This window comes from Rana temporaria, chromosome 1, assembly GCF_905171775.1.
Source record: "Rana temporaria chromosome 1, aRanTem1.1, whole genome shotgun sequence".
Taxonomy (NCBI): Eukaryota; Metazoa; Chordata; class Amphibia; order Anura; family Ranidae; genus Rana; species Rana temporaria.
This window is the reverse complement of record NC_053489.1, coordinates 686832942-686859123: the sequence shown is the minus strand read 5'-3', so window position 1 is coordinate 686859123 and position 26182 is coordinate 686832942. Positions and strand designations below refer to the sequence as shown.

The following is a 26182-nucleotide window of genomic DNA, read 5'->3' as shown; positions in this document are numbered from 1 at the left end:
TGCCTAAACAAAGCAGTTCTATGAGTTTTTTTCACTTATCTTTGCAATTTATTATATATATATATATATATATATATATATATATATATATTTTTTGGTTCCTCCTGCCTGTAGCAGATTTTTGTACTGTGCTCCGTTGGGGGGAGATGGACCCCCCCTGCCCGGCACAGATAGATCTCGTGAGGGGTGCTGAGGTTGGGGGGTTCCCTCCTCCCTCGGGAGTTTGGAGCTTCCGCAATAACTTGCTGAGATAAATCTGCTCCTTCTCATCTTCAACGTGTAATGTGTCTTTTGAATTGTAACTTTGTCTGATGTTAACAGATGGCTCTGCCTGCACCATTGTCAATATATTTTTGAAGTTTATTAATAAACAACTATTGAAAGTAAAATTTTGAATTTAGACCCAGTGTTACAGGAATATAAGAAAAAAGTAAAGGTATGGGAGACGCTTCCTCTGTCTCTATTGTGACGTATATATTTAATAAAAATGAAGATCCTTCCCAGGCTGCTATATTTGTTCAGAAATTCATCACAATGGTTACCAAAAAGTTTTTTACACAGCTTCACTGTATCATATCCTCATTTATATGGCAAAATAAAATAGCTAGAATAAAGTTAAGTTCACTTATGCGCCCAGTGGAACAGGGGGGGGTTAGCTTTCCCAGACCTTTATAAATATTATTTAGCAACACAGTTGGTGACAATAGGGAGATGGTTGAATCCTGATTGATATGATCCTGCTAGAATGGTGGAGGCGGCAGTGGTCCAGGCTCTGGAGGAACTGCAGGCATTGCCATTCCATGGGCCAAAATACAGGCAAGACTTAACCCCTTCAATGATAACAACAGTAAAGGCATGGTAAGTCGGTATGGCAAGGGAGAGTAATCTAAAAACAGATATATCCCCAAAAACTCCATTATGGAGAAATCCTGAACTTGCACATTCAGCCTCTATTCAGGAGGACCCTAGAGCATGGACAAAATTCAAAGTCAGAAAAATATAACAAGTAATACATGAGGGAAAAATATCCTCATTCGTAGATATGAGACAAAAATGGAATGTGCCTGAGAACATTTTTTTTAGACATATGCAGCTGGTACATGCTCTGTCAGCCCAGTTCCCTGAGGGTATCCCACAGTTAATAGAAACAGGTTCAGAACAAATGGTGAGAAAGAGAAAGGAAAAAGGGATGATCTCAACTTTATACACTTATTTAGTAAAGAGAGAACCATCACATATGATTCAATTATGTGAGTGTTGGTTGAGAGATGTCCCAAAATTATCAGCAGAAAATTTGGGGGGGGGATATATAAATTTCCATTCCAGATTTTAGTGTCACTCCGAGACAAACTAATTCAATTCAAAATAACACATAGGAGTTATTATACACCGTATAAATTGTTCCAAATATTTACATCAAATTCTCAAAACTGTTGGAGGTGTGCAGGTACCCCAGGAAACTGTATCCATATATTCTGGTCCTGTCCAAAGATAATGTTATTTTGGAGAGAGGTTTTTAGAGTAATTGATAAAGTGAGAGGTCTGCCTGCTGGGACTAGTGGAGGAAAACATGGCCCCTATAGAAAGAACACAGGGGGGTCTTTTGCTCTTCTATGAAAGAAAGGCAATAGTGTTAAATTGGAAGAGGGTGGAAGCTCCCTCGTTGGCATAATGGAAAAAATTGGTAAATAGTAATCTGTCACTATATAAAGAGACATATTGTAATAGAGGAAACGGGGAGAAATATAAGAAAATATGGGAAAATTGGATAAAGAATGTGACGACGGCTTCAGGGTAGGGTTTAAGAAAGAGGTTAAATTAATTAAATGAATATAATGTATAAATGTAACTTATGTATTTGTGATGAAATGTTTTGTACTAATGTGATTTTAGAGAAATTTGGAGAAAGTTGGTAAATGAAAATGTGAAATGTATACTTGGATATGAGAAAGGAAAAAAATTAATAAAGAGATTTAAAAAAAAGATATGGGTATCTGGGTAGGATGTATGGCAGGTCCAGATGTATTAGTCATTGTTGGTGGTAATGACGTATCCATTTGTACCTGGGCAGAGATATCAGAAAGGGGCAAAGTATCCTTCTTTTGCCAATTAAAAACAAAATTGGTTTTGTAGTCATTAACTTCCTGTGTGTATTTATTTTGCTTTTTAATGCTTTGTTCTTTCTCTTCCTTCTCAAGGTGGCTTTTGAGATTAGTTGAGAGAGAAACATATTCGGGTGTGGACATGTGTGGAAGGCGTTGGTCTGAGTTCCTCATTTCCTTATCAATACCAGACAGTCTCAGCTTCTTTTTATCAACAAGAAAACACAAGAAACGAATGCCAGCTTCATTAAAATAACAAAACCATGCCTCAGTATCTAGGTCACCCTGCTGAGGATAAACGTCCCAGCGCAGACCCCTAGGAACCATACGTTCCTTGGAGTATTGCTCCAGAAAAGCTATGTCCCATTCCAAGTGGATCTCAGTAACCATGAGGTTTTTTTTTTCTTTTTTTTTCCACCTCAGACTTAACCATTTACAGAGGAAGGTCGCGAGACTTGCCCGCCTTTCATTTGCCCGCCCTATCTCCTTCCTGGTTTCGCATCATATGTGGAAGTTTTTATATGTGGGGGGGTTTTTTTCCCCCTTTCTTCTATCTTAATTTTGATACTTTCTTATATTGTATCCATCCTTAAAAATCTGAAAAAGTCTTACCAAGTACTATGCCCTATGCAGCCATTAGCTCCGAAAATGTCATGGAATTTTTAAACTCTGTCCACTTAGACCAGATCTTGTCAAATTCCTCTAAACCGTCTGAATCACTTAACCTTAGGAATTCAAAATTTTGAATGGAATTCATTTTATTACACCATTCTTTAATGGAGGGACTTTCCCTTTCTTGCCAGTGACTGGCTATCAGACTTTTAGCAGCAGTTAACAGGTGGGGTAAAAGACTTTTCTGATATTCTTTCATAAGTAATCTTATCCTCTGATGCAAACATCCCCAGGGGTCACCTGGAATCTCTGTGTTCGTTATTTCAGTAATTAATTGTCTAATTCTTCTCCAATACAATTTAATTTTTGGACACCATATATGAGCCATATCTCCGATCTGCCCGCATCCGCGCCAGCACAACTCTGAGGCTTCTTTCTTATATTTGTGAGCCTTGTCAGGGGTAATATACCATCGCAATAAGCATTTATAATTTAACTCGATTGTTTTACTATTTGCTGATGAGGTATGCACTCTTCTCCATATTTGTTTTAATTATACAATACTCAGAGAGGATCCCAGTTCCTCCTCCCACTTTTTTATATATGGTGGAGTGTCCAATTGATCAAATTCCATCATATTTTTATAAATCTTAGAAATAACTCCTTTCCCTGTTTGTCCTTGACTAATTCTCTCAAGTGGGCGTAGGTTTTCTACTGATCTACACGGCTGTGGGAGAGCCTCAAAAAAATGTTTTAACTGGGCGTACCGCCATTCTTTATCTCTATTACCTCCCCTTTGTCCTTTAATTCCTCATAGGTATTCAATTTATCTCGCGTCATGACATCCTTCAGCTGAGCTTTTTTTTTTTTTATCCATTTACCAGATATATTTGCCAATGATATTTCTGTTCCATTCAACTTTCCTCTAAGGAACAAGTATCTGCCCTCTGGATCTGCCGTTCTCTCATCTACTATGAACCTGATCTCTTTGGCAAAGCCTATAGCGACCCCTTTCGCTCGGCTAATTGGAGAATCTCCAAAATACCACACCGGGTGAAATTGTGTCATATTTTTGCGATTTGTTTCTAAGGTAAGATGAGTCTCCTGTAACATGATCACATCACCCTTCAATAAACTGAGCTCCTTCATTACATTTGCACGCTTTATGGGTGCATTTAGGCCCCTAACATTATAAGATATTATGTTTATCTCCGACATTTTTTTGGAAATATTCTTCTAAATATTTTGGCGGTATTCTGGAGTCCCCCCTTCCCTTCTACTAATCCCTCCCTATCTTCCCTACCCCCCTCTAACTCCTTCCCACCCCCCCTACCCCCCCTCCCCCCCCCCCCTGTCCCTTGGAGGAAATACTGGCCTCTCTGAGGCCCTTGGCTGTGGCCCTCCTTTCCTTTTCCCGGCCCCCAGCTCATCCTCCTCGAGGTTGAGCCTTGAGGGATTACAAAAATCGAGCACTCTTCCCCCCCAAATTCACCCCTTCCAGCTCCATCCCTCCCAAACATCCCCGCATATACATCCCTTTACCTATGTGTCATGAAATAACAACATTTTCTCTCGTCTTTTTTTTTTTTTTTCCTTTTCTTTTCCCTCTTTTGAGACATAACACCTTCTCTTATGTACCTCACCCTCTTTTAGCCTCTCCCTACAATTTCTTTCTGCCCGGTGGTCTCTTCCAAACCGGTTGCCATTCCTGAACTTCTTCTGTACTATCTATTTGCTCTGATCTCTCCCACCATCCTGGGATCTCAATTAGGTCTATATTCAATCTTCTACAGAAATTTGGGGTCTCCTCTGGGAATCTTAATGTTGCTGAACGGCCCTCCTTACGGCCTGTCAAACAAGCCGGAAAACCCCATGTATACTGAATATTTTGTGATTTAAGTAGGTCCAGTAATGGCTTCAATGTTCTTCTCCGAGATAACGTTTCACCTGATAGATCTGGAAAAACCTGTAGACTAGTCTCTCGATATTTGGTCGGTTGGTTAGCTTTCATATAGCTATTTATTAACTCCTTGTCTTGATAGTTATGGAATCTAGCTATCACATCTCTTGGAACCTCTGCCCCTACTTCTGGTGGTTTTCTAATCCGGTGTATCCTTTCGAACTTGATTTTACTTGTGACATCTTTTGTACCCAACATATGACCAAATATCTCATCCAATTGTTCTTGTAAATTATCTTCACCTGATTGTTCAGGTAGGACTCTGATCCTTATATTCTTTCTTCTGTTCCTATTCTCCTGGTCCTCAATTTTATACCTCATGTATCTCTGTTCTTTACATATATCTTCCACTTGTTTCTTTAAACCTTTTATTTCTAAGCTATGACAGTCCATTCTCTCTTCTACTTCCTCCACTCTTTTCAGCATGTGTTTCATGTCCTCCCTCAGGCTATTTATTTCTCCTTTTATAGAGGACTCTAGTCTTAGTTCCATGCTTGCTAGCATTTCGGCCATATCCCCTTTCGTTAATTGTTGCTTTTTTTGTCTTGTTTCCATTTCTCCGTCGTCCTCTAGTTCTTCTCTCAACAAACTGGTAGAGTCAGAGTTTGTTTTAGCACTCGCTTTATTAATAGGGCTGGCTTTTCCCCCTTCCTGTATTATATATTTTCTTATAGATCCGGGGCTTGCGCTTACTCTAGGTATATTTGCGACCGCTCCTCCGCCCGATCTCCCCTTCATCTTTAAACTCATGAAAGACAATTCCCGGTATGTGCTCCTTCAGGGGGGGCACAAGGTGCAACAAAGGGTGTGCTTACCTATCGGGCAATATTAGGCCTAACCTAGGTCAGTCCAAAAGTTAACAAGACCCCTCAACCGAGTGGCATATAACAGTGTAGATGAGACCATGAAAAATACCACTAATAATATCCGTAGTGATGTCGTAATAATGTCGCAAGATAATAATGAATATGCAGAGGACGGACGATCGCCCACAATTATTCCATCCAACCACCCACTGTTAGTACTGTTAGTTAGTACTGTAACTAAATGGTGAGAGAAACAGAGCTAGTGACTTAAATTTCCAAAATATTCAGTGATATCCAAAGAAAAAGTTTTTAAGAGAATTCTCAGTTTCTTATGTCTCTACCCAGCGAGACCAACTCTTTCCTCTTTAACTGTTTTAGTTGTTTAGATCATTTGCTCATAAAACCATTTCCATAACGTATATGTAATATCAAGCAACCAAATGACATCCCCTGCTCTCCTCCACCCCAAATACACGGGTGCTAGTATCAGCCCCAGCACGGGTCAATGCCAGTGTATGTTAGTTAGAGCAGGCAGTAACGGCAGTAATGGTAGGGTTCAGCAGGGTTAATATAGTTGACAGGGTTAATAATAATTGGTTTAATTATCACAAATCATAGATGTCATAAATAGTACCATTATCCAAAAAAAAAAAGAAAAAACGCTCAGACCCCACTCACTAATTCATTTGTTCATTATGCTGACCATCAATCCTTAATCTTAAGCAATGCACTGCCCTTGTAATGCACCATAATGCTTTCCAGGTAAAAAGGTCTCCGTGGGTAAGCAAAATAAAGCAGCAGCTATCACAGTGCAGCAGCAACAGTATAATAATTGAATAATAGGTATGATGGATAAGCAGCTAGTAGTGAGCGATCCGAAAAATAATCCAGACACCTGTTCCCGGCAATCTCCAGCCCGACACAATCACTCCCCCTCTACCTCTACTGCATCCCCCACGCAATACCTGCTATGACCCTGACCTGACCCACCGCCTGCTACTATGGTTTATCGGTACGGTACGGGACGCGGGGGAAAGGTAGGTACGATGGAAACATGGGGGTTTAGTAGGGTCATTGGACGTAGGAGCACGTGGAAGTCTATACCGGCCTGTGTGCCGTTGTGACTGACCCGCTGTTCTATGGCGGGTCTATAGCAGTATGTAGAATCTGTAGAGTCTGACTATGGTCGGCAGTGTGGCAGTATAACAATGCGGGATATTAAACACAAGTGTAACGGAGATACAGAGTACCTGATACATCGGGCGGCGTGTGACCGTAGCGATCTTACTGCGATCTTACTGTGCGGGCGGCATGATGGCTTGACGGCTTCAGGTCCGCCGCATGTCCGCCCCCGTGCTGTGAGGAAATCAGGTGAGGTGAGGTTTAAGCCTCATGAAAAGACCACTTATTTCGGAGTTGGTATTCAAAGGGACAAAAACCCTTCCGTATTAAAGGAACGGGCCGTCCTGTATTCAAACACATCCATGTTCCATCAAATATGGAAATAATCTAAAGCAAACAGTGGCTGCAACAATTCAAATCTAGAAAAAAGTGCAATATAAGTGGAAAAAGTTGCCTTACTAATAGAAAAGTGTGGTAGCAGCCAGCATCAACAATGAGACTAAGGATGAGCCGAACGAGCTGTTCGGTTCGCATCAGAACTTGCGAACACACCAAATGTTCGTGTGAACTTTAGAACCCCGTTAAAGTCTATGGGACTCGAACATTTGAAATCTAAAGTGTTAATTTTAAAGGCTAATATGCAAGTTATTGTCCCAAAAACTGTTTGGGGACCCGGGTCCTGTCCCAGGAAACATGTATCAATGCAAAAAAAGTTTTAAAAACGGCCGTTTTTTCAGGAGCAGTGAATTTAATAATGCTAAAAGTGAAACAATAAAAGTGTAATATTACTTTAAATTTCGTACCTAGGGGGGGTGTAAAGTCAGCATGTGAAAAAGCGCATGTTTCCCGTACATAGAACTGTCCCTGCACAAAGTGTCATTTCTGAAAGAAAAAAAAGTATTTTAAAACCGGCTTTGCGGCTCTAATGAATTGTCGGCTCTGGCAATTCAGAGATGATTCATTCATAAAGAAAAATGTGGGGGTCCCCCAAATTCCATTAACAGGCCCTTCAGGTCTGATATGGATATTAAGTGGAACCCCGCCATCAATTTAAAAAAAAAATGACGTGGGGTTCCCCCCAAATATCCATACCAGACCCTTCAGGTTTGGTGTGGATTTTAAGGGGAACTCCACCCCAAATAAAAAAAAATGGCGTGGAGTTCCCCCAAAAATCCACACCAGACCCTTATCCGAGCACGTTAACCTGGCCGGCCGCAGAAAAGAGGGTGGGACAGAGTGCGGCCCCCCCCTTACCTGAACCGCACCAGGCCACATGCCCTCAACATGGGGAGGATGTCCCCATGTTGATGGGGACAAGGGCCTCATCCCCACAACCCTTGCCCGGTGGTTGTGGGGGTCTGCGGGTGGGGGGGATTATCAGAATCTGGAAGACCCCTTTAACAAAGGGGACCCCCAGATCCTGGCCCCCCCCTATGTGAATTGGTAATGGGGTACACTGTACCTCTACCATTTCACGAAGGAAGTGTAAATAGTTAAAAAAAAAAACAGCACAGACACAGTAGAAAAAATTCCTTTATTAATAAAAAATAAAAAAATAATCCAGCGGTGATAATCCACTCTTGATGCGGCTCCCTGCTCCAACGTTGTCTTCTATCCAGCGACGGATGATCTCTCCAGCGACGGGTGATCAGTGGTCTGGTCCAGCGATGAGAAGATCCATCTGTCCAGAGCGCAGCAGGTGAGCTCCACTCTCCGCTGGACACAGCCCAGCGTAATGATGCGCTGGAGCTTTGACATTTCTTATATAGGGGAAGCGGCCACCCGTCACGTGACCCTTGTACGTCACTGGGAATGCCCGGTCTTCCTGGGACAGGACCCAGGGCCCCAAACACTTTTTAGGACAATAACTTGCATATTAGCCTTTAAAATTAACACTTTAGATTTCTCCCATAGACTTTAACAGGGTGTTCCGCGGCTTTTCGAATTTGAACATGAATTCAACTCGAACTCAAAGCTCATCCCTAAATGAGACGTATTGTGAAAAAAAAATAAAAAACAAACAGATGCAGCGCTGAGAAATAAATGAAACCCTGAAAAGGTGATAACAGGGTTATTGGTGAAATTGTGTATCTAGTACAGACTACACATCAGTAGAGGACAGAACATCAAATACTGATGGGACAAAACCTATAATAACATCCAAACAGGGAAAAAAAACACCTTACGGGGGTATGTGATGGTAAATGGGAAAAATCATGTGTAAGAAAAATACAGTAAATGACCTATAAGTTTGAGAAATAAAAAACAGTACGTATATAGTCCATAAACCCTATATAACAAAGATCATAGATCAGGAAGGAGTGAGCTCCCTACACAAGTTCATATAGGTAATCATTGTTCTAATTCTTCAATATGGAACAATAAGATGTTATCATTCTTGCAGACATGCGAGGTAGTCAGGAAACACGACACCCAGGGCAGTGACTCCAACACCAGGAAGGGGGGAATGAATACTCTTACCCCGTATCGTGGACACACACGCCAGCGGCCGTGGGTCAAATAGGCAAGGACTAATCCTCTGCGGCACATATGCTAGTTGGAACTCCTGTGAGGGGAAGCTTCCTGTATCCAAGTCAAACAAGGAAAATGTTGAGGGGACGTGGCTTGGCACGCAACGAGGATGGCAGCACACTGAAGGAGCTCCACCGCACACACAGCTGATCATAACCCATCACCTGACCATCTGCTCTCAGATGCCAGGCAAGCGACTCTATTCAACCCCTCACTCTCGCCCGAGAAGCAGCTCAGTATCCTACTCGGCTAAGGACATTGCAGACCTTTTTAAAACAAAATCTGTGGTGCACGGTGGTGATATGAGGCCCAAGATGGCGCCAGCCCGCTACGATGAGGACTGCAGTGAGGACTCTGTCAGCTCCTGAGGATTCAAGCAGGGGTAAGTCCAGACCGGATCACCTCTTAACCTATGCTAAAATGTCTGTGATAGCGGCGGACATCAAGGCAACGTTCTCAGCGGCTATCACAGATCTGAAAACAAGCATGTTAGCGCTCAATGAAAAGATGGCTGCTACGGAAAATGCTGGAAAGCACAGAGACAAGGCCATACACAGATTCGATAGGGCCACAATAGCTCAGTCGCAGCACTTTATTGACATGAACAGGCATATCGAAGACTTGGACAACAGGGGCAGGAGGTGCAATATACAGGTGATGGGGATCCCAGAGTCCGTAGAGCCTGAAAAGATTGTCACAACACTCCAGAGGGTCTTTAACAGCTTGTTGGATATAAAGAAGCTGGGGCATGAAGATCATTTTGATCAAGTTAGCCCTTCCTACCAGGGACATTTTCAGTTTTGACCACACTTTAATTAGAGCTCGGATACGGCCCAGCAGGGGTGATAGGTTAAGGGGGATATATTCTAGTATTTCCGGGGTGACCTGAATTCCTAAATATTTAAACTGGAGGTTACCGGTATTTGAAGCGCAGCTAAACTCTGGGGGCCTGATTCACGTAGAGAGGCGCAAAATTAGTTTCTCCTAATGTATGTCATTTAAGTTACAGCGGCTGAATTTTGTGACGTAAGTGCCGTATCCACAGCACATTTGCGGCCAAATTTGCGCCAGCGTAACATAAATACCGAGGCGTAAGGCAGGGTTATTGCAAGTGGGAAGGAAGTGGGCGTGCTCCATTGAAATGAGCCGTGACCCCATGCAAATGAAGGGACGGCCGCACTGCGCATGCGCGCACGCATCTGTACCTCACTGGGCATGTGCAATCAGTGAGATAGGAAAAAGGCCAAGCATACTTAGTTTGAGAATCGCCCTGTGCTTAAATAGCCCCAGACAAACGCATTGTGAAGGATGCTTCAGTTTAAATTCTCCCTGCTAAGTAATATTGTGTGTGTGTGTTAAGTGTAACAGGTGATTTCAGGTGTGACTCACCCCTCTGCTAACAGGCTTTTGAAATGTTAATGACCCTTCCTCAGCCAGTCCTATTTCAAAGGGTAATTATGTGTGTGAAGGAGCCATGTGGTTACTGTTTACTGTGATTAGAAGTGGCTCATGTTAATTATTCTGATTGCTTCATTGTGGTAATTATCCCTTCTATATGCGGGTCCAGGCTGCCCAGATAATGTATTCTGTACAGCTAGTAATTACCTTCACTGATGTCATTATCTAAAGAAAATGTGTTTTCTGGGTCGGCTCCGAAATGTCTGCCTATAATCTGTATGGGAGCCCCAGTGTGAGGGGGCGGAGATTTGTCATTGTAACAGTTTTGGAAATTACATATAAGCTGTGTGTTATACCATTAAAGTCTGTCGTGTTCCAGCAGTAAGCTTGGGCTCATGTGTGGTTGATTCTGTGATTTTCTTTTATGGGAAGAAGGGAATGCTTGACGGGGATATCATTCTAATTCCGTCACAGACACCTATCAGCAAAAGTATTCAGGCATAGGACACACCCCTTGCCACACCCCCTTAAAGGAGAATTGTACAAAAAAACAAGATTGGTTCAACCCACAAGTGCTTTTTTTACCACTACTATTCCTTTATATTGGCTTTTGGAATTTACAAATGCAACAATTTAGAAATCGCATGAAGGGTTTAGCACTGGAAAACACTTTGATAGATAAAAAGTGAATTTTATATACATCTGTATAGATCAGACCAAAATGAGGGACACATGAGGAGTAATGAGGGACAGAGGGACATTGCTCCTAATCAGGGACAGTCCCTCGAAATCAGGGACAGTTAGGAGGTATGGAAGTGGGCTGCAACTGGGAGCAAATTGTCCGGCTGGCAGTCTTGCTGTGACCTCATTGATCTCTACAGGCGAGTTTGCCAGCTGGCGCCATCGGTCAGACTCTGCAGCCCGAGTTTAAAAGTCTAACTTTCATCTTGGAGCTGCCATTTCTTTTTTAGAATTCTTAAAAAAATATAAAAAATAAAAAATGTTCCCCCAAATCCACACCAAACATGTCCCGTGATTAGCTGAACTTTTTTATTCAGTAGTTTTGGATAAACTAAGAAATAGTTAAAAGAAAACTTTTTAGACCATTGCCCCTCCCCCTGTTAGGTCACCAGTTACAAAGAACTGAAGAGTTATCATAGATTTCCTGTAGATTGTGTGATTCAGAATCTGCAAATATTCTGAAGAAATGAAGGAACGCCCCATAAGGAAATATAAAAAAATGACAACATAGATATTTATCACAGCATTTGCCTTTGAACGAGAATTATTCTACATCACCAAAAAACACAAATAAGTGTAATAATAAAAAGTAGCCGCAAAAAAGGGGAGTGAGGACCGGTTCACACCTAGACATTGTTTAGTGAATATTCAGTTTTGCATTAACACACGACAGTCCATGTAACAGGGGTTCCTATGGGTCACATTCACAGCTGTGCATTTTATAGAAAGGGCCGGGGATATTTTTTCTGTTTTTTGGTTCCAGAGACTTCAATGGATCAAAATGGTTTATTGAAAAAGACAAAATGCACCCGGAATATGTAAACTGTAACCTGCATAGGTGTGAACCAGGACTAAATGTAACAAATACCATATTTCTCAGATTGACAGATCACCATCTAGTGGCAGAACTTGTAAACTACAGGCTGCTACGATATTTATTATACAGAACTCTTCCTCCCACTTCTTGAAATGAAGAGAAATAAATACAAACCTGCACCATATATAGAGACAGGTAGGTAGATTCAGGTACGTTGCCGCAACTTTAAGGCGGCGTAGCTTAGGGCATTTAAGCTACGCCGCCGTAAGTTAGTGAGGCAAGTACATGATTCACAATGCCAGCCTTGCCAGCGTCATTGTAGCGTTGCTCTCCTGGGGTTTGGGGGTTCCTGAATGGGGTCATCATATGGGGTCCCAGGGCATATCCAGAGTCACCTGGAAGGGAAAAGACAGGAGGATATTAGTCAGCCCTTGAGGCAGAACAGAGGGAGGAAGAGGAGGACTTCCTTACCTCTCAAGGCCCCCTTTATCCAGACACTGTTCCTGCTTGCCCACCTGGAACACAGGAAGAGGAGGAGGAGGATGAGGAGGAGGAGGAGGAGGAGGAGGAGGATTGTATCAGCAGCATGGAGGTGGAGCCTAGCACTCAGCATCAACAGCAGCAGTCTTCAAGGGATCATTTACAGTCCCAAGGAACACGTGGACTTTTACGTGGCTGGGATGAGGTGGCTGAGGATCCTGTCGTCCTCAGTGACCCAGAGGACTGTGCCCCGAATGCCTCTGCAAACCTACGCTGCATGGCCTCCCTGATCCTGCAAAGCCTGCATAAGGATCCTCGTGTACGTGCTATCAAGCAGAGGGATCATTACTGGCTGGCAACTCTCCTTGATCCACGTTACAAAAGTAAGGTAACGGATCTTATGTTGCCATCGCAGAGGGAGCAGAAGATGAAACTTCTGCGGGAGGCCTTGCAGAAGGGTCTGTGCAATGCGTTCCCAGAACCGGGGAGATTACCAAAACCTGGCCCTGGACAACGTCTTGCTGAGGCTTCGGTGAGTCAGAGAAGGAGCGGTGGAGAAGGTGGCCGTCTGACCGATGCGTTCAGACAATTTTTTAGTCCGCAGCCCCAAGGTCTGACCGGTTCCAGCAACCATCGCCAGCGTCTGGTTTACATGGTCCGGGAATACCTAGCCGCAAGATCCGACTTTGACAGCTTCCCCACGAAAAATCCTCTGGCTTACTGGGTCTTGAGGATGGATCACTGGCCAGAGCTTGCACAGTACGCAATTGAGCTACTGGCTTGCCCTGCATCCAGTGTTCTTTCAGAACGCACATTCAGTGCTGCTGGAGGCTTTGTGACCGATCACAGGGTGCGCCTCTCCACCGACTCTTTTGATCGACTGACCTTCATCAAAATGAATCAGGCTTGGATCAACACCGGCTACCAAGAACCTGATGCTGATGTTACTGAATAAGAATTTTGTGTTGAAATATCAGATCCCTTGGAGACTGCTGATGTTGAGTGACTGTCCTGTTGTGCTGCTGATGGAATATCCTTCTCCTCCTCACTTTTCATGCTGTTAGCTAGTAAGAAATTTTGTTTTTCTGTGCTCCGCCACCAGTGCCTAAGGCCTAATTTTTCTGCCCCTGTTTAACAGGGGCGTCTAATAAAAATTTTTGATGCAGTACTTTGCATGTGGCCTAAGGCACAATTGTTGTGCCCCTGTATAACAGGGGCGCCTAATAACAATTTTTGATGCAATACTTTGCACGTGGCTCCTTGTTGCGCTCCAATTACAGAGTTTGGGAGGGGTTGCAGTGTTATGTTGCGCCTACAGACACATTTTTATGCCCCTTTGTAACAGGGGCGCCTAATAACAATTTTTGATGCAATACTTTGCACTTGGCTCCTTGTTAAGCTCCAATTACAGATATTGGGAGGGGTTGCAGTGTTATGTTGCGCCTACGGACACATTTTTATGCCCCTGTGTAACAGGGGCGCCTAATAACAATTTTTGATGCAATACTTTGCACGTGGCTCTTTGTTGCGCTACAATTACAGTATGTTTGAGGGGTGCCCTTTTTTCTACAATTTTGCTTTCCCAAAAAGATATTGATCGATATATTGTTCCCACACAGCACGTGCGCAAGCAGTATTAAATTACCTTGTTCTTATAATAATTTCATACTGTGCAGGGACATTTCTAAACATGTGCCACTACTAGAGACACACAGCAGGTGTGATATTTGAAGGAATTTTAATTTTTTTTCACTTTAAACATCATTAAAATCGCTGCTCCGGAAAAACGTCCGTTTTTAAAATATTTTTTTAGATTGATACATGTTCCCTGGGGCAAGACCCGGGTTCTGAAAGACGTTTACCAACATTAAATTGAATATTGGTCTTTAAAATGATCGTTTTTGAATTCGAACGTTCGAGTCCCATAGACTTCAATGGGGTTCTAAATGTTCGCACGAACCCGCGGTCTGTTCGAACGTTCTGATGCGAACCGAACCCGGGTATGTTCGCCTCATCCCTACTCCTGGGAGCTTTTGCCATTGTTCCCAGGAAACATTGCGGAGGTCTACCGCGAGTTATCATGGGATTTAGAAAGAACTTGCTTAAAGTTCTTTCTAAATCCCGCGATAACTCGCGGCAGACCTCCACAATTGCGGTTTAGTAATTATGCATTTGAGCGTATCATTTAATTTTTTTTGGTGGGGGAGTGGATCTTGGGTGGGAGTTCCCACACTTTTTTCCCCAGGACTTGACCCCTGGTACGATCCCATTCACAATGTCTCCCAGCTGGAATCCTGATGTTTAGAATCCAGCACAACTTAGATAATGTATCCCTGCCCCCCTTCTCTATACCCCTCCACAGAGGGCACATCTGAATTATTTAGGGCAATGGAATAAGGAGACACGTTTCTTCTTTTTCCACGTGTTATGTTACCAAAATGGTCCTTCATTCTGTCCCTTATGCCGCGCGCACACGGGCATGAATCTCGTCAGGTAAAAAATGTTGTTTTTCCCGACAAGATTCTTGGCAAGAATCTCTTGCCGCCCGAGTGTACACACAGTCCTTTCAAAAGAACCGCAGTTCTCTTGAAAGGCAAGAACGCGGTGAGGTCATCGTGTATTATGAGCATGCGCTCGTCACATTCGATGCCATCGCCGCCATCTTGCTACACCCTACCTATGCCGTGGATGCTACCTCGCATGCGTCACAGTCATTTTGAGCATGTGCGGGTTTCCACGGCGACAGGTAAGTATACAGACACTCAGGTTTCTCGTCCGGGAAACAGGCCGACAAGAATCTAGTAGAGAAAATAAAGAGTAGGATCTCTATTTTTCTCGTCGAGATTCTGGGCAGATTTCCCGACGGGAAACCTGAAAGCCTCGCACACGTGCTCGGTTTCCTCGACAGGAAAGCTCTGCCAGCAGTTTTCCTTCTGAGAAAATTGAGCGTGTGTACGAGGCCTTAGTGTTCTTTCAGTCAGGTGGTAAGATTACCACCCTGAGAAAAGTGATCCACAGTGAATCGCTTTAGAGAAGATGGTATGGCAGCGGCTGGCAGGCATTTAGAAGATGGCACTGCCCCCCACTGATGCCTGGGAGCTTTTTTTTATATTTTTGTTACTGTTTCTAATTGCTGAAGAACAATTTTACATTGTAGAAGCGGGCTGCAACTGCGAGCAAAATGTCCGGCTGACAGTTGTGCTGTGACCTCACTGATCTCTACAGGAGAGTTTGCCAGCTGGTGCCATCGGTCAGACTCTGCAGCCCGAGTTTAAAAGGCCTCGAGCAAAGGAGGTATTACCATCACCAATACATGAATGCTTCCTGCTGTAAAGTGAACTGTCACTGGTTGCTTGGCAACCATTATCCCCGCCTTCTAAACAAGCCAATGGTCATCCCAGGAGGTGCCACTGACCAAATCGCCATGACCGTATTTGATGAAGATTGTCAGACAATTCCCAGCCAATGTTCTAACTTTCATCTTGGAGCTGTCATTTCTTTTTTAGAATTCTTAAAGAAAAAATATAAAAAATAAAAAATGTTCCCCCAAATCCACACCAAACATGTCCCGTGATTAGCTGAACTTTTTTATTCAGTAGTTTTGGATAAAGTAAGAAATAGTTAAAAGAAAACTTTTTAGACCATTGCCCCTCCCCCTGTTAGGTCACCAGTTACAAAGAACTGAAGAGTCATCATAGATTTCCTGTAGATTGTGTGATTCAGAATCTGCAAATATTCTGAAGAAATGAAGGAACGCCCCATAAGGAAATATAAAAAATTACAACATAGATTTTTATCACAGCATTTGCCTTTGAACAAGAATTATTCTATGTGACGGTATTGGTATGATATCCCCGTCAAAGATTCCCTTCTTCCATAAGAACATCACCCAATATTCCACTAGGAGGAATATTCCTGAGATCGCTCATTAAGCCACACATGAGTCAGAGCTCACTGCTGGAACAAGACAGACTTTAATGGTTTCTTCTCAGCTTTATATACAGTACCAGGCATTAAAGCAACCATGAGATCTCCACCCCTCTAATCACACACTAAGGCTAATTACTACAACATTCTAGACAGGTCGGCACCGGCCTATAATTATCATGTCTAATCACTGCACATTCCTTAATTAATGGCATCAAACAAACCACCTTCACACACTGAGTTTCCTAGGCAGACGTTTTGTCTCCGCATGCCGCTTGACACCTATTCACACCTCTGAGCATCAATAGGTTTTAGACAGTGTTATCACACAATTAAAGGCCTTTTAAAAGCTAGCCTTATTTAACATATTAACAGAGAGATGAGTCACACATGAAATCACCTTCTAACACAGCATTAACCAAGCAGGGAGAATTTAAACTGAAGCATCCTTGACAATGGCCCCCCTTTTTCTCCCTGCTCCGGCAACCCGGTTGGACCTTTCCTGGTCCAGTAGGGTTGACGGGATCAGAGCTTTTAGTCCGAGGTTAACTCTGTTTGGCGTGACTGACCTCCCTTGGCAACTGCTTCAGACTCAGGTATGCCACCGGGTCGTCAGATCACACGCTGGTCAGTCCCCAAGTCTTTGTGCGATCTGCAGAGTCACCAGAAGTCAGTGTGAAGACGGCGAATGGGTCTGTGCGCCGCCATCTAGGTGTCCCGCTATGGGAGGGGGCAGGTTATGGCTCTGAAGTGACAATCACAGGAGATTCATAAAAAAGAAAAAGTTATATTTGTTGGAATGCTGTAGCACTGGTGCTCAGAGTCCGGGGGGGGGGGGATCAGTGCCCCATAGGGTCAGCTACCCCCTGCTCCCTCCGCAGCCGCCGGTTCTCCTCTTTGAGCTTCTCCAGCTCCATCTCCAGTTCATGGAGCCTGGGGGGGTCAGCCTGCTGTGACCTCAGGTGGTTGTTCTCCTCCTCCATGCGGCTTATGCACTCCTCCAGCTCTATGTACTCACGGATCAGCTCCTGCTTGCTCATGTCCTGCAGGCTCTCCACGTGGTCCTTCATCATAAGGAACTGGGTGGTGGTGTAAGGGGCCACCGGTGGGCCCTTGGCGAACATCTTGGCCCGCATCTGGGACGCCCGCTGCGACTCCCTCTCCCCCATTCGCTTCTTCTCCTCCCAGGTCCGCTTGTTATACGGCTTCCAGGACCTCTTCTTCTTGGAGGGTGGCCAGCGGTGCCTCTTTCTGCCCAGCTCCCTCCAGGGCCCCTCCGGCTCATGGCTGTCGCCCATGACCAGCTGACAATGGTGTTCCCTGTTGTCTGTAATAACAGATTGTACCGTGAGGACTTCGTAAATGGTGTCCAATAGTTCTTCCTGACCCAGCTCCTGGGGATCCCAAGCCGTGTCTACACAATGGGCTGCTGCTGGTGGGCGGTACCCAGGTCGAGACCAATTTGACCTGGTGTTGTCATTCATGGGGCAATTCTGCTTGAAGTGACCCAGCTGTTTGCACCGGAAGCAGCATTGTTCGTTGTCCTCCTGGCATGGATAGCGAGGGCTAGATGTCATCGGTCTGTTAGGAGGTTGGTATCTAGCGGCTGGTGGGTGTGAGGGCGCCGTTGGTCGTGGAGGTTGTACCTGTGGTGTGACCTGGTTCGTCTTGCGAGTATCCGCATATTCATCCGCCAACTTAGCGGCCTCTGGTAGAGTTATGGGCCTGCAAACTCTCACCCAGTCTTTGACGTCCGTCTGGATGTGATTGTAAAATTGCTCCAGGAGCATTAGTTGCAAAATGTCCTCTGCGGTGGTGGCCTGGCTGCTGTTAACCCAGTTAGAGGCCGACAGGGATAACTGGCATGCCCATTCCGCGTAAGAGTCTTTCGTGGTTTTGCGTGAGTCCCTGAACTTCTGTCGGTGGGACTCTGGGGTTACTGCATAACGAGCCAGGAGCACTTCTTTAACCCGGCGTAGCTATTGATATCCTGATCTGGCACGGTCCGGAAAGCATCAGAAGCTTTACCTGACAGTTTGCCTGACAATATTGCAACCCACTCTCCTCTAGCTATTCGGTGCAGGTTACATTGTCGCTCAAAATCTGCCAGGTAGTTATCAATTTCACAGTCCTTTTCATCAAAAGCTTTAAAAGCGCTAAACAGAATTTTTCTTGTGTCTGCTGTGCTGTACTCACTGTTTGGAGAATGTGCGGCTGCTTGTTGGACTGCTGCCAGTTTTAACTGTAGTTCTGCGTCTCTTATTTGTTTAGCCTCCTGTAGTTCTGCGTCTCTTATTTGTTTAGCCTTCTGTAGCTCTGCGTCTCTTATTTGTTTAGCCTCCTCCGCTAACAGGTCCATCACTTTCAGCACCACATCCGCCGTTGGGTTCGGACCGAACCATGCTAGCTTCTCTCTCATTAGCTTGTTGGCTGGCGATTCCTCCTCCTGAATCACTGGTGTCTCCATCTCTTGTACTGCTGGCGTTGCTGCAACCAAGTTCTCCTGATCTAGCTCCATTGATTCTGCTATGATGACCCGCTTGGTTTTGTTGCTAGCAATCCTTCCACGAACTTCCAGTAGTTCTTCCAGTGTCTGCTTGGAATCCGGGTGTAAAGGAGAGTAGAAGGGAAAATCCCGCTGCTGCCAACCAATTGTGACGGTATTGGTATGATATCCCAGTCAAAGATTCCCTTCTTCCATAAGAACATCACCCAATATTCCACTAGGAGGAATATTCCTGAGATCACCCATTAAGCCACACATGAGTCAGAGCTCACTGCTGGAACAAGACAGACTTTAATGGTTTCTTCTCAGCTTTATATACAGTACCAGGCATTAAAGCAACCATGAGATCCCCACCCCTCTAATCACACACTAAGGCTAATTACTACAACATTCTAGACAGGTCGGCACCGGCCTATAATTATCATGTCTAATCACTGCACATTCCTTAATTAATGGCATCAAACAAACCACCTTCACACACTGAGTTTCCTAGGCAGACGTTTCGTCTCTGCATGCCGCTTGACACCTATTCACACCTCTGAGCATCAATAGGTTTTAGACAGTGTTATCACACAATTAAAGGCCTTTCAAAAGCTAGCCTTATTTAACATATTAACAGAGAGATGAGTCACACATGAAATCACCTTCTAACACAGCATTAACCAAGCAGGGAGAATTTAAACTGAAGCATCCTTCACATTCTACATCACCAAAAAACACAAATAAGTGTAATAATAAAAAGTAGCTGCAAAAAAGGGGAGTGAGGACCGGTTCACACCTAGACATTGTTTAGTGAATATTCAGTTTTGCATTAACACACGACAGTCCATGTAACATGGGGTCCTATGGGTCACATTCACAGCTGTGCATTTTATAGAAAGGGCCGGGGATATTTTTTCTGTTTTTTGGTTCCAGAGACTTCAATGGATCAAAATGGTTTATTGAAAAAGACAAAATGCACCCGGAATATGTAAACTGTAACCTGCATAGGTGTGAACCAGGACTAAATGTAACAAATACCATATTTCTCAGATTGAACGATCACCATCTAGTGGCAGAACTTGTAAACTACAGGCTGCTACGATATTTATTATACAGAACTCTTCCTCCCACTTCTTGAAATGAAGAGAAATAAATACAAACCTGCACCATATATAGAGACAGGTAGGTAGATTCAGGTACGTTGCCGCAACTTTAAGGCAGCATAGCTTAGGGCATTTAAGCTACGCCGCCGTAAGTTAGCGAGGCAAGTACATAATTCACAATGTACTTGCCTGCTAAGTTACGGCGGCGTAGCCTAAAGCGGGCGGGCGTAAGGGCGCCTAATTCAAATGTGTGTAAGGGGGTGTGTTTTATGTTAATGGAGCTTGACCTTACGTTTTTGACATTTTCTTGTAACTGCGCATGCGCCGGGCGCCTACATTTCCCAGTTTGCATTGCGGCTACGTCCGTCGCACGGGCCTATTGATTTCGACGTGGACGTATTCGACGTAATTTCGACGTAAATCCGTATTCACGGACGACTTACGCAAACGACGTAAAAATTTTGAATTTCGACGCGGGAACGGCGGCCATACTTAACATTACTATTCCATCTATTTGATGGAATAACTTTAGGCCTGTAATGCGTTACGTAAACGGCGTAAAAATTTACTGCGGCGGCCGGGCGTACGTTCGTGAATCGGGGTATCTACTGATTTACATATTCTACGCCGACCGCAATGGAAGCGCCATCTAGCGGCCAGCCTCAATATTGCAGCCTAAGATAGGACGGCGCAAGCCGTCGTATCTTAGATATGTTTAAGCGTATCTCTGTTTGAGAATACACTTAAACATAGGTCGGTGCAGATTCAGAGTTAGGTCGGCTTATCTGTAGATAACGGAGAACGGAGTTCCTGCACTTTTTTCACAGCAGGAACGCAGTATCCTTTGCAGGACTAGAGCAGCCGAGCCGCCCGAGCCAATCCTTCACTAAGCGCCGATTCCCAGCTCCAGTCACTGTCAGTGGCAGGCGAACCTTAGTAATCCTTTAAGTTACTGGCCGCTTCCTGTATATGGATTCCTCGGGTAGTGTGCGGGTATTCCTTCACTTCCTCGATGCCGCAATGTCTCCTGGGAGCTTTTGCCATTGTTCCCAGGAAACATTGCGGAGGTCTACCGCGAGTTATCATGGGATTTAGAAAGAACTTGCTTAAAGTTCTTTCTAAATCCCGCGATAACTCTCGGCAGACCTCCACAATTGCGGTTTAGTAATTATGCATTTGAGCGTATCATTTTATTTTTTTTGGTGGGGGAGTGGATCTTGGGTGGGAGTTCCCACACTTTTTTCCCCAGGACTTGACCCCTGGTACTATCCCATTCACAATGTCTCCCAGCTGGAATCCTGATGTTTAGAATCCAGCACAACTTAGATAATGTATCTCTGCCCCCCTTCTCTATACCCCTCCACAGAGGGCACATCTGAATTATTTAGGGCAATGGAATAAGGAGACACGTTTCTTCTTTTTCCATGTGTTATGTTACCAAAATGGTCCTTCATTCTGTCCCTTATGCCGCGTACACACGGGCATGAATCTCGTCAGGTAAAAAATGTTGTTTTTTTCGACAAGATTCTTGGCAAGAATCTCTTGCCGCCCGAGTGTACACACAGTCCTTTCAAAAGAACCGCAGTTCTCTTGAAAGGCAAGAACGCGGTGAGGTCATCGTGTATTACGAGCATGCGCTCGTCACATTCGATGCCATCGCCGCCATCTTGCTACACCCTACCTATGCCGTGGATGCTACCTCGCATGCGTCAAAGTCATTTTGAGCATGTGCGGGTTTCCACGGCGACAGGTAAGTATACAGACACTCAGGTTTCTCATCCGGGAAACAGGCCGACAAGAATCTAGACGAGAAAATAAAGAGTAGGATCTCTATTTTTCTCGTCGAGATTCTGGGCAGATTTCCCGACGGGAAACCTGAAAGCCTCGCACACGCGCTCGGTTTCCTCGACAGGAAAGCTCTGCCAGCAGTTTTCTTGCTGAGAAAATTGAGCGTGTGTACGAGGCCTTAGTGTTCTTTCAGTCAGGTGGTAAGATTACCACCCTGAGAAAAGTGATCCACAGTGAATCGCTTTTCAGAGGATGGTATGGCAGCGGCTGGCACTCACTCATGGATCAGGAGTTATACTACTCTGCTAACTCACACACAGCTCATGAACCTATTGTGCTCAGGGATCCCCGCTGAGCCGACGGAGCGGACAAAAACTGACAGGACGTGTGAAAGAGCCCTAACTCATGTTACAAAACATAACGTTGATACTTGTGCGCTCTCTTCCTGAGTGTCATCACAGACTGGACTTGACTAGCTGCTGCTGCTGCCTGCTTCACACACAGACATACGAAAGAGAACCTTGTGTGCTCTGTGATTTATTCAGAAACTTGAAGTCTTGATGGCTCACATAATCATGTTATAGATAATTTTACAAATCATGAGCTGAGGCTGCTGTTTTTTCAGTTCCCTACACATCCTGAAAGGGGAGGATCTTTGACAACGAATTGAATCAGATTCACTTTCATGATTCGATTCATTCAAACTCTGTAGTGAGTTGATTCACCGATTCGATTCAGTGATTCAGTAGCCAAGCCTAAGTGACTCGTCTGAGCACAATGGGCCAAATCCTCAAAAGGGATACGCAGGCGGAACTGCTGTTCAGCCTGCGTATCCCTGTGCTTATCTTTGGAACTGATCCACAGAAGCAGTTTTCCAAAGATAGGCAGAAGATCCGACATCTGTAAGACACTTACACTGTCAGATCTTAGGATGCAGTACCGCATCCGCCGCTGGGGGCATTTTGCGTTGAAATGCCGCTTTGCGTATGCAAATGAGGACTTACGGAGATCCACAAAGCTTTTAAGCTTTGTTTTTTCTGCGTAAGTTTACGTTTGCATACGTAAAATTAGGGATGCTTTTACAAAGTGTAAACTACTTACACCTTGTAAAAACAGACCTTTTTTTCGATCGCCGCTATTTTTTTAAAATTTTGAATTTTATTTTTCGTCGCATAACTTTTTTTTTACCCGACGCAACTTTATTGACCCGTCGCAATCCACAAAGCTCGACGTAACGTAATTTCGCGCTATGCACGTCGGGAAAATGACGTCACGAGCATGCGCAGTACGGCCGGCGCGGGAGCGCGCCTCATTTAAATGGGAATCGCCCCCATTTGAAGAGCCTTGCGACGGCGGAATTTAAGTTACACAGACCAAAATTTCTAGGTAAGTGCTTTGTGGATCGGGCACTTAGGTAGAAATTTTAAGGCAGTGTAACTTAAATGGAAAAATTTACGTTAGGCCGGATCTTTGTGGATTTGGCCCCAAGTTTCTGAATAAATCACAGAGCACACAAGGTTCTCTTTCGTATTTCTGTGTGTGAAGCAGGCAGCAGCAGCTAGTCAAGTCCAGTCTGTGATGACACTCAGGAAGAGAGCGCACAAGAATCAACGTTATGTTTTGTAACATGAGCTGTGTGTGCCAGTAGTATAACTCTGATCTATGAGTGACTTGTCTGAGCACAATAGGTTCATGAGCTGTGTGTGAGCCAGGAGAGCAGAATAACTCATGAATCTATGAGTGACTCATCAGGTCAAATGCATAAGCTGTGTCAGGGCACTGCCCTTTACGGTCACATTCCCCAGTTGGCTCTGGGTGGAATTGAACCTAGGACCTATCCATTAAGTCCAGCTCTTTGCCTCTGAGCCACTGCTCAAGTATTACTTTGCTTGCTGTCTGTTGGAGCCTGGTGCTGAACCTATGTTACTTTGGACCAATCAGTGGCCTGAGCGGCCTATTTAAGCCAGCCCCTTCCTCCTTGCTAATTGCTGGTTCGTTGTCAGCTTTACCCTGTGAGAGAACCTTGAAACCTGAATACCCTGACCTGTTTGACCCGGATTGGACCTTGACTATTCTCTGCCGTCTCCTACACTTGACCCCTGCCTGCTTATCGGATTTGCTGTTGTCTCCTGCCCCTTGACCTTGGCTTGCTCTCACGGACTTCCTCTGATCTCTCCAACTCCTGACCCACGGCCTCTGACCCGGATTTGCCTTGTTTCCTGTTGGTCCCTTCTGGACTTACCTGCCTGTTCCTGCCTGATCAACGACTGTCTCCAGTCCTCTGCACCTGCCCTGTTTTCGTCAGCTGCACCAAGTCTGCCTACCAGTTCCCGGCACCGGTGCCTCCTTGTGCCGTCCCTCCTCTGTTCTAACTCCAGGGAGTGGTCTGCACAGGGTCGCAAAGGTGAGCCGCCCTCAGCATCTCGGCCTCGGTGAGTACTTACCTTAATGGTCCTGACAAGCTGCTGTGGGAAGTCTTTGAATGAGACTCGGTTCACATTGGTGCGATCATGTGGGAAACCCTGCAATTTTTTTTTAATCATCAGGTCAGGATCCATTTAAACTTTATTTTTTCATGTTTTTGGTGTGCCGGAACAAGCTATAATTTGTATTTTTGGTTATGTTAATATTTTTATATGCATAATTCAAGGTATCTGTTGTGTTTTTTTATTTTTTTGCTGTATTGCAGAGTTTATAGAATATTTATTGCAGCAAAATAAGGTAACTTAAAGCGGAGGTTCACCCGTACATAACACATTTTCCCCTTAGCTTCATGCTCGTTTTGTCTAGGGGAATCGGCTAGTTGTTTTAAAATATGATTCGTACTTACCCGTTTACGAGATGCATCTTCTCCGTCGCTTCCGGGTATGGGCTGCGGGAGCGGGCGTTCCTATTTTGATTGACAGTCTTCCGAGAGGCTTCCGACGGTCGCATCCATCGCATCACGATTTTCCGAAAGAAGCCGAACGTCGGTGCGCAGGCGCAGTATAGAGCCGCACCGACGCTCGGCTTCTTTCGGCTACTAGTGACGCGATGGATGCGACCGTCGGAAGCCTCTCGGAAGACTGTCAATCAAGAAGGAACGCCCGCTCCCGCAGCCCATACCCGGAAGCGACGGAGAAGATGCATCTCGAAAACGGTAAGTACGGATCATATTTTAAAACAACTAGCCGATTCCCCTAGACAAAACGAGCAGGAAGCTAAGGGGAAAACATAAAAAAAAAACTAATTGGGTGAACTCCCGCTTTAACATCTAATATGCATACTGTACTGACTGAGTGTATCAAGGCTGCACTTATGATCCTTAATCTTAGCTTTTAACAAATGAGTCGTGAGTCGATTCAGTGATTCGAATCATTTCACTGAACTGATCCAAATGATTCGACTCACTAAAATGAATCACTCTGCCCAAGTCTACCAGTTCCACCCACCGCCACCAGGAACTTGAGCATGGTTCAAACTACAACTCCCAGAATACACTGCAGCCAGCCAGCCAATCAGCGGCCGCTGTGGCCGAATTCACCATCTACAGAAAAAAAAAAAAATAGCATACAGGCAGCGCGGCCGTTTTGAATATAAAGTAGCCGGGCAGGAGGGCAAACTCCTCCCCTCCCCCTGGGCCAGTCCGCCCCTGGGAACCGCCCAATGATATTACATCAGATCAGGGTTATATGAGGCTGAAAGCTCACACGTTCTAATTACCTTCCCAGCCGCACTTCTACCATCATCTGATTACTGGTCCACCCGTCTCCATCCTCTCTTCTGTATATCTGAGCTGAGCCTCTTCACAAGAGTGGTCACCTACCTGAATTTCCAATGGCGGGTAATGAGGTGAGTGACTTTCTATTAATTGTTATCATTTTTATCAGTGTGATAACCAATCATTTCATACAAGTAGTGAAGAGCTCATAACATAACATTATGTTATATGTAAGTTTTATACTGTTATGACGCGTACACACGATCGGTGAAACCGATGAGAACGGTCTGATGGACCGTTTTCATCAGACCAAACCGATCGTGTGTGGGCCCCATCGGTTATTTATCCATAGGTTGAAAAAATTCAATCTTGTTTTAAATTTAACCGATGGATACCTAACCGATAGAAAAAAAAATTATCGTTTGTCGGCACGTCCATCTGTTAAAAATCCACGCATGCTCAGAATCAAGTCAACCCAACCCCCCCCCGCGCCACTCGCAGACAATGGGACCTGCAGACAGACAGAGAGACAGATATTCCGATAGATAGATAGATAGATAGATAGATAGATAGATAGATAGATAGATAGATAGATAGATAGATAGA

The 26182-nt window shown here is 44.5% G+C and overlaps 1 protein-coding gene across 2 annotated transcripts in view; it reads left to right on the top strand.

Annotated features, from left to right (window-relative positions):
- Positions 1-26182, top strand: part of LOC120924720 (cytosolic phospholipase A2 gamma-like) — a 179343-nt gene that overhangs the window by 29345 nt on the left and 123816 nt on the right. The window contains exon 1 of one of the 2 annotated variants that reach the window (XM_040335737.1): positions 25558-25707. The exons of the other annotated variant lie outside the window; for it this stretch is intronic. Coding sequence (XP_040191671.1) covers positions 25693-25707 — 15 coding nt within the window. The 5' untranslated portion in view covers positions 25558-25692. Of the gene's footprint in view, positions 1-25557; positions 25708-26182 lie in introns of those variants that run through there. 2 annotated transcript variants of the gene reach the window in all.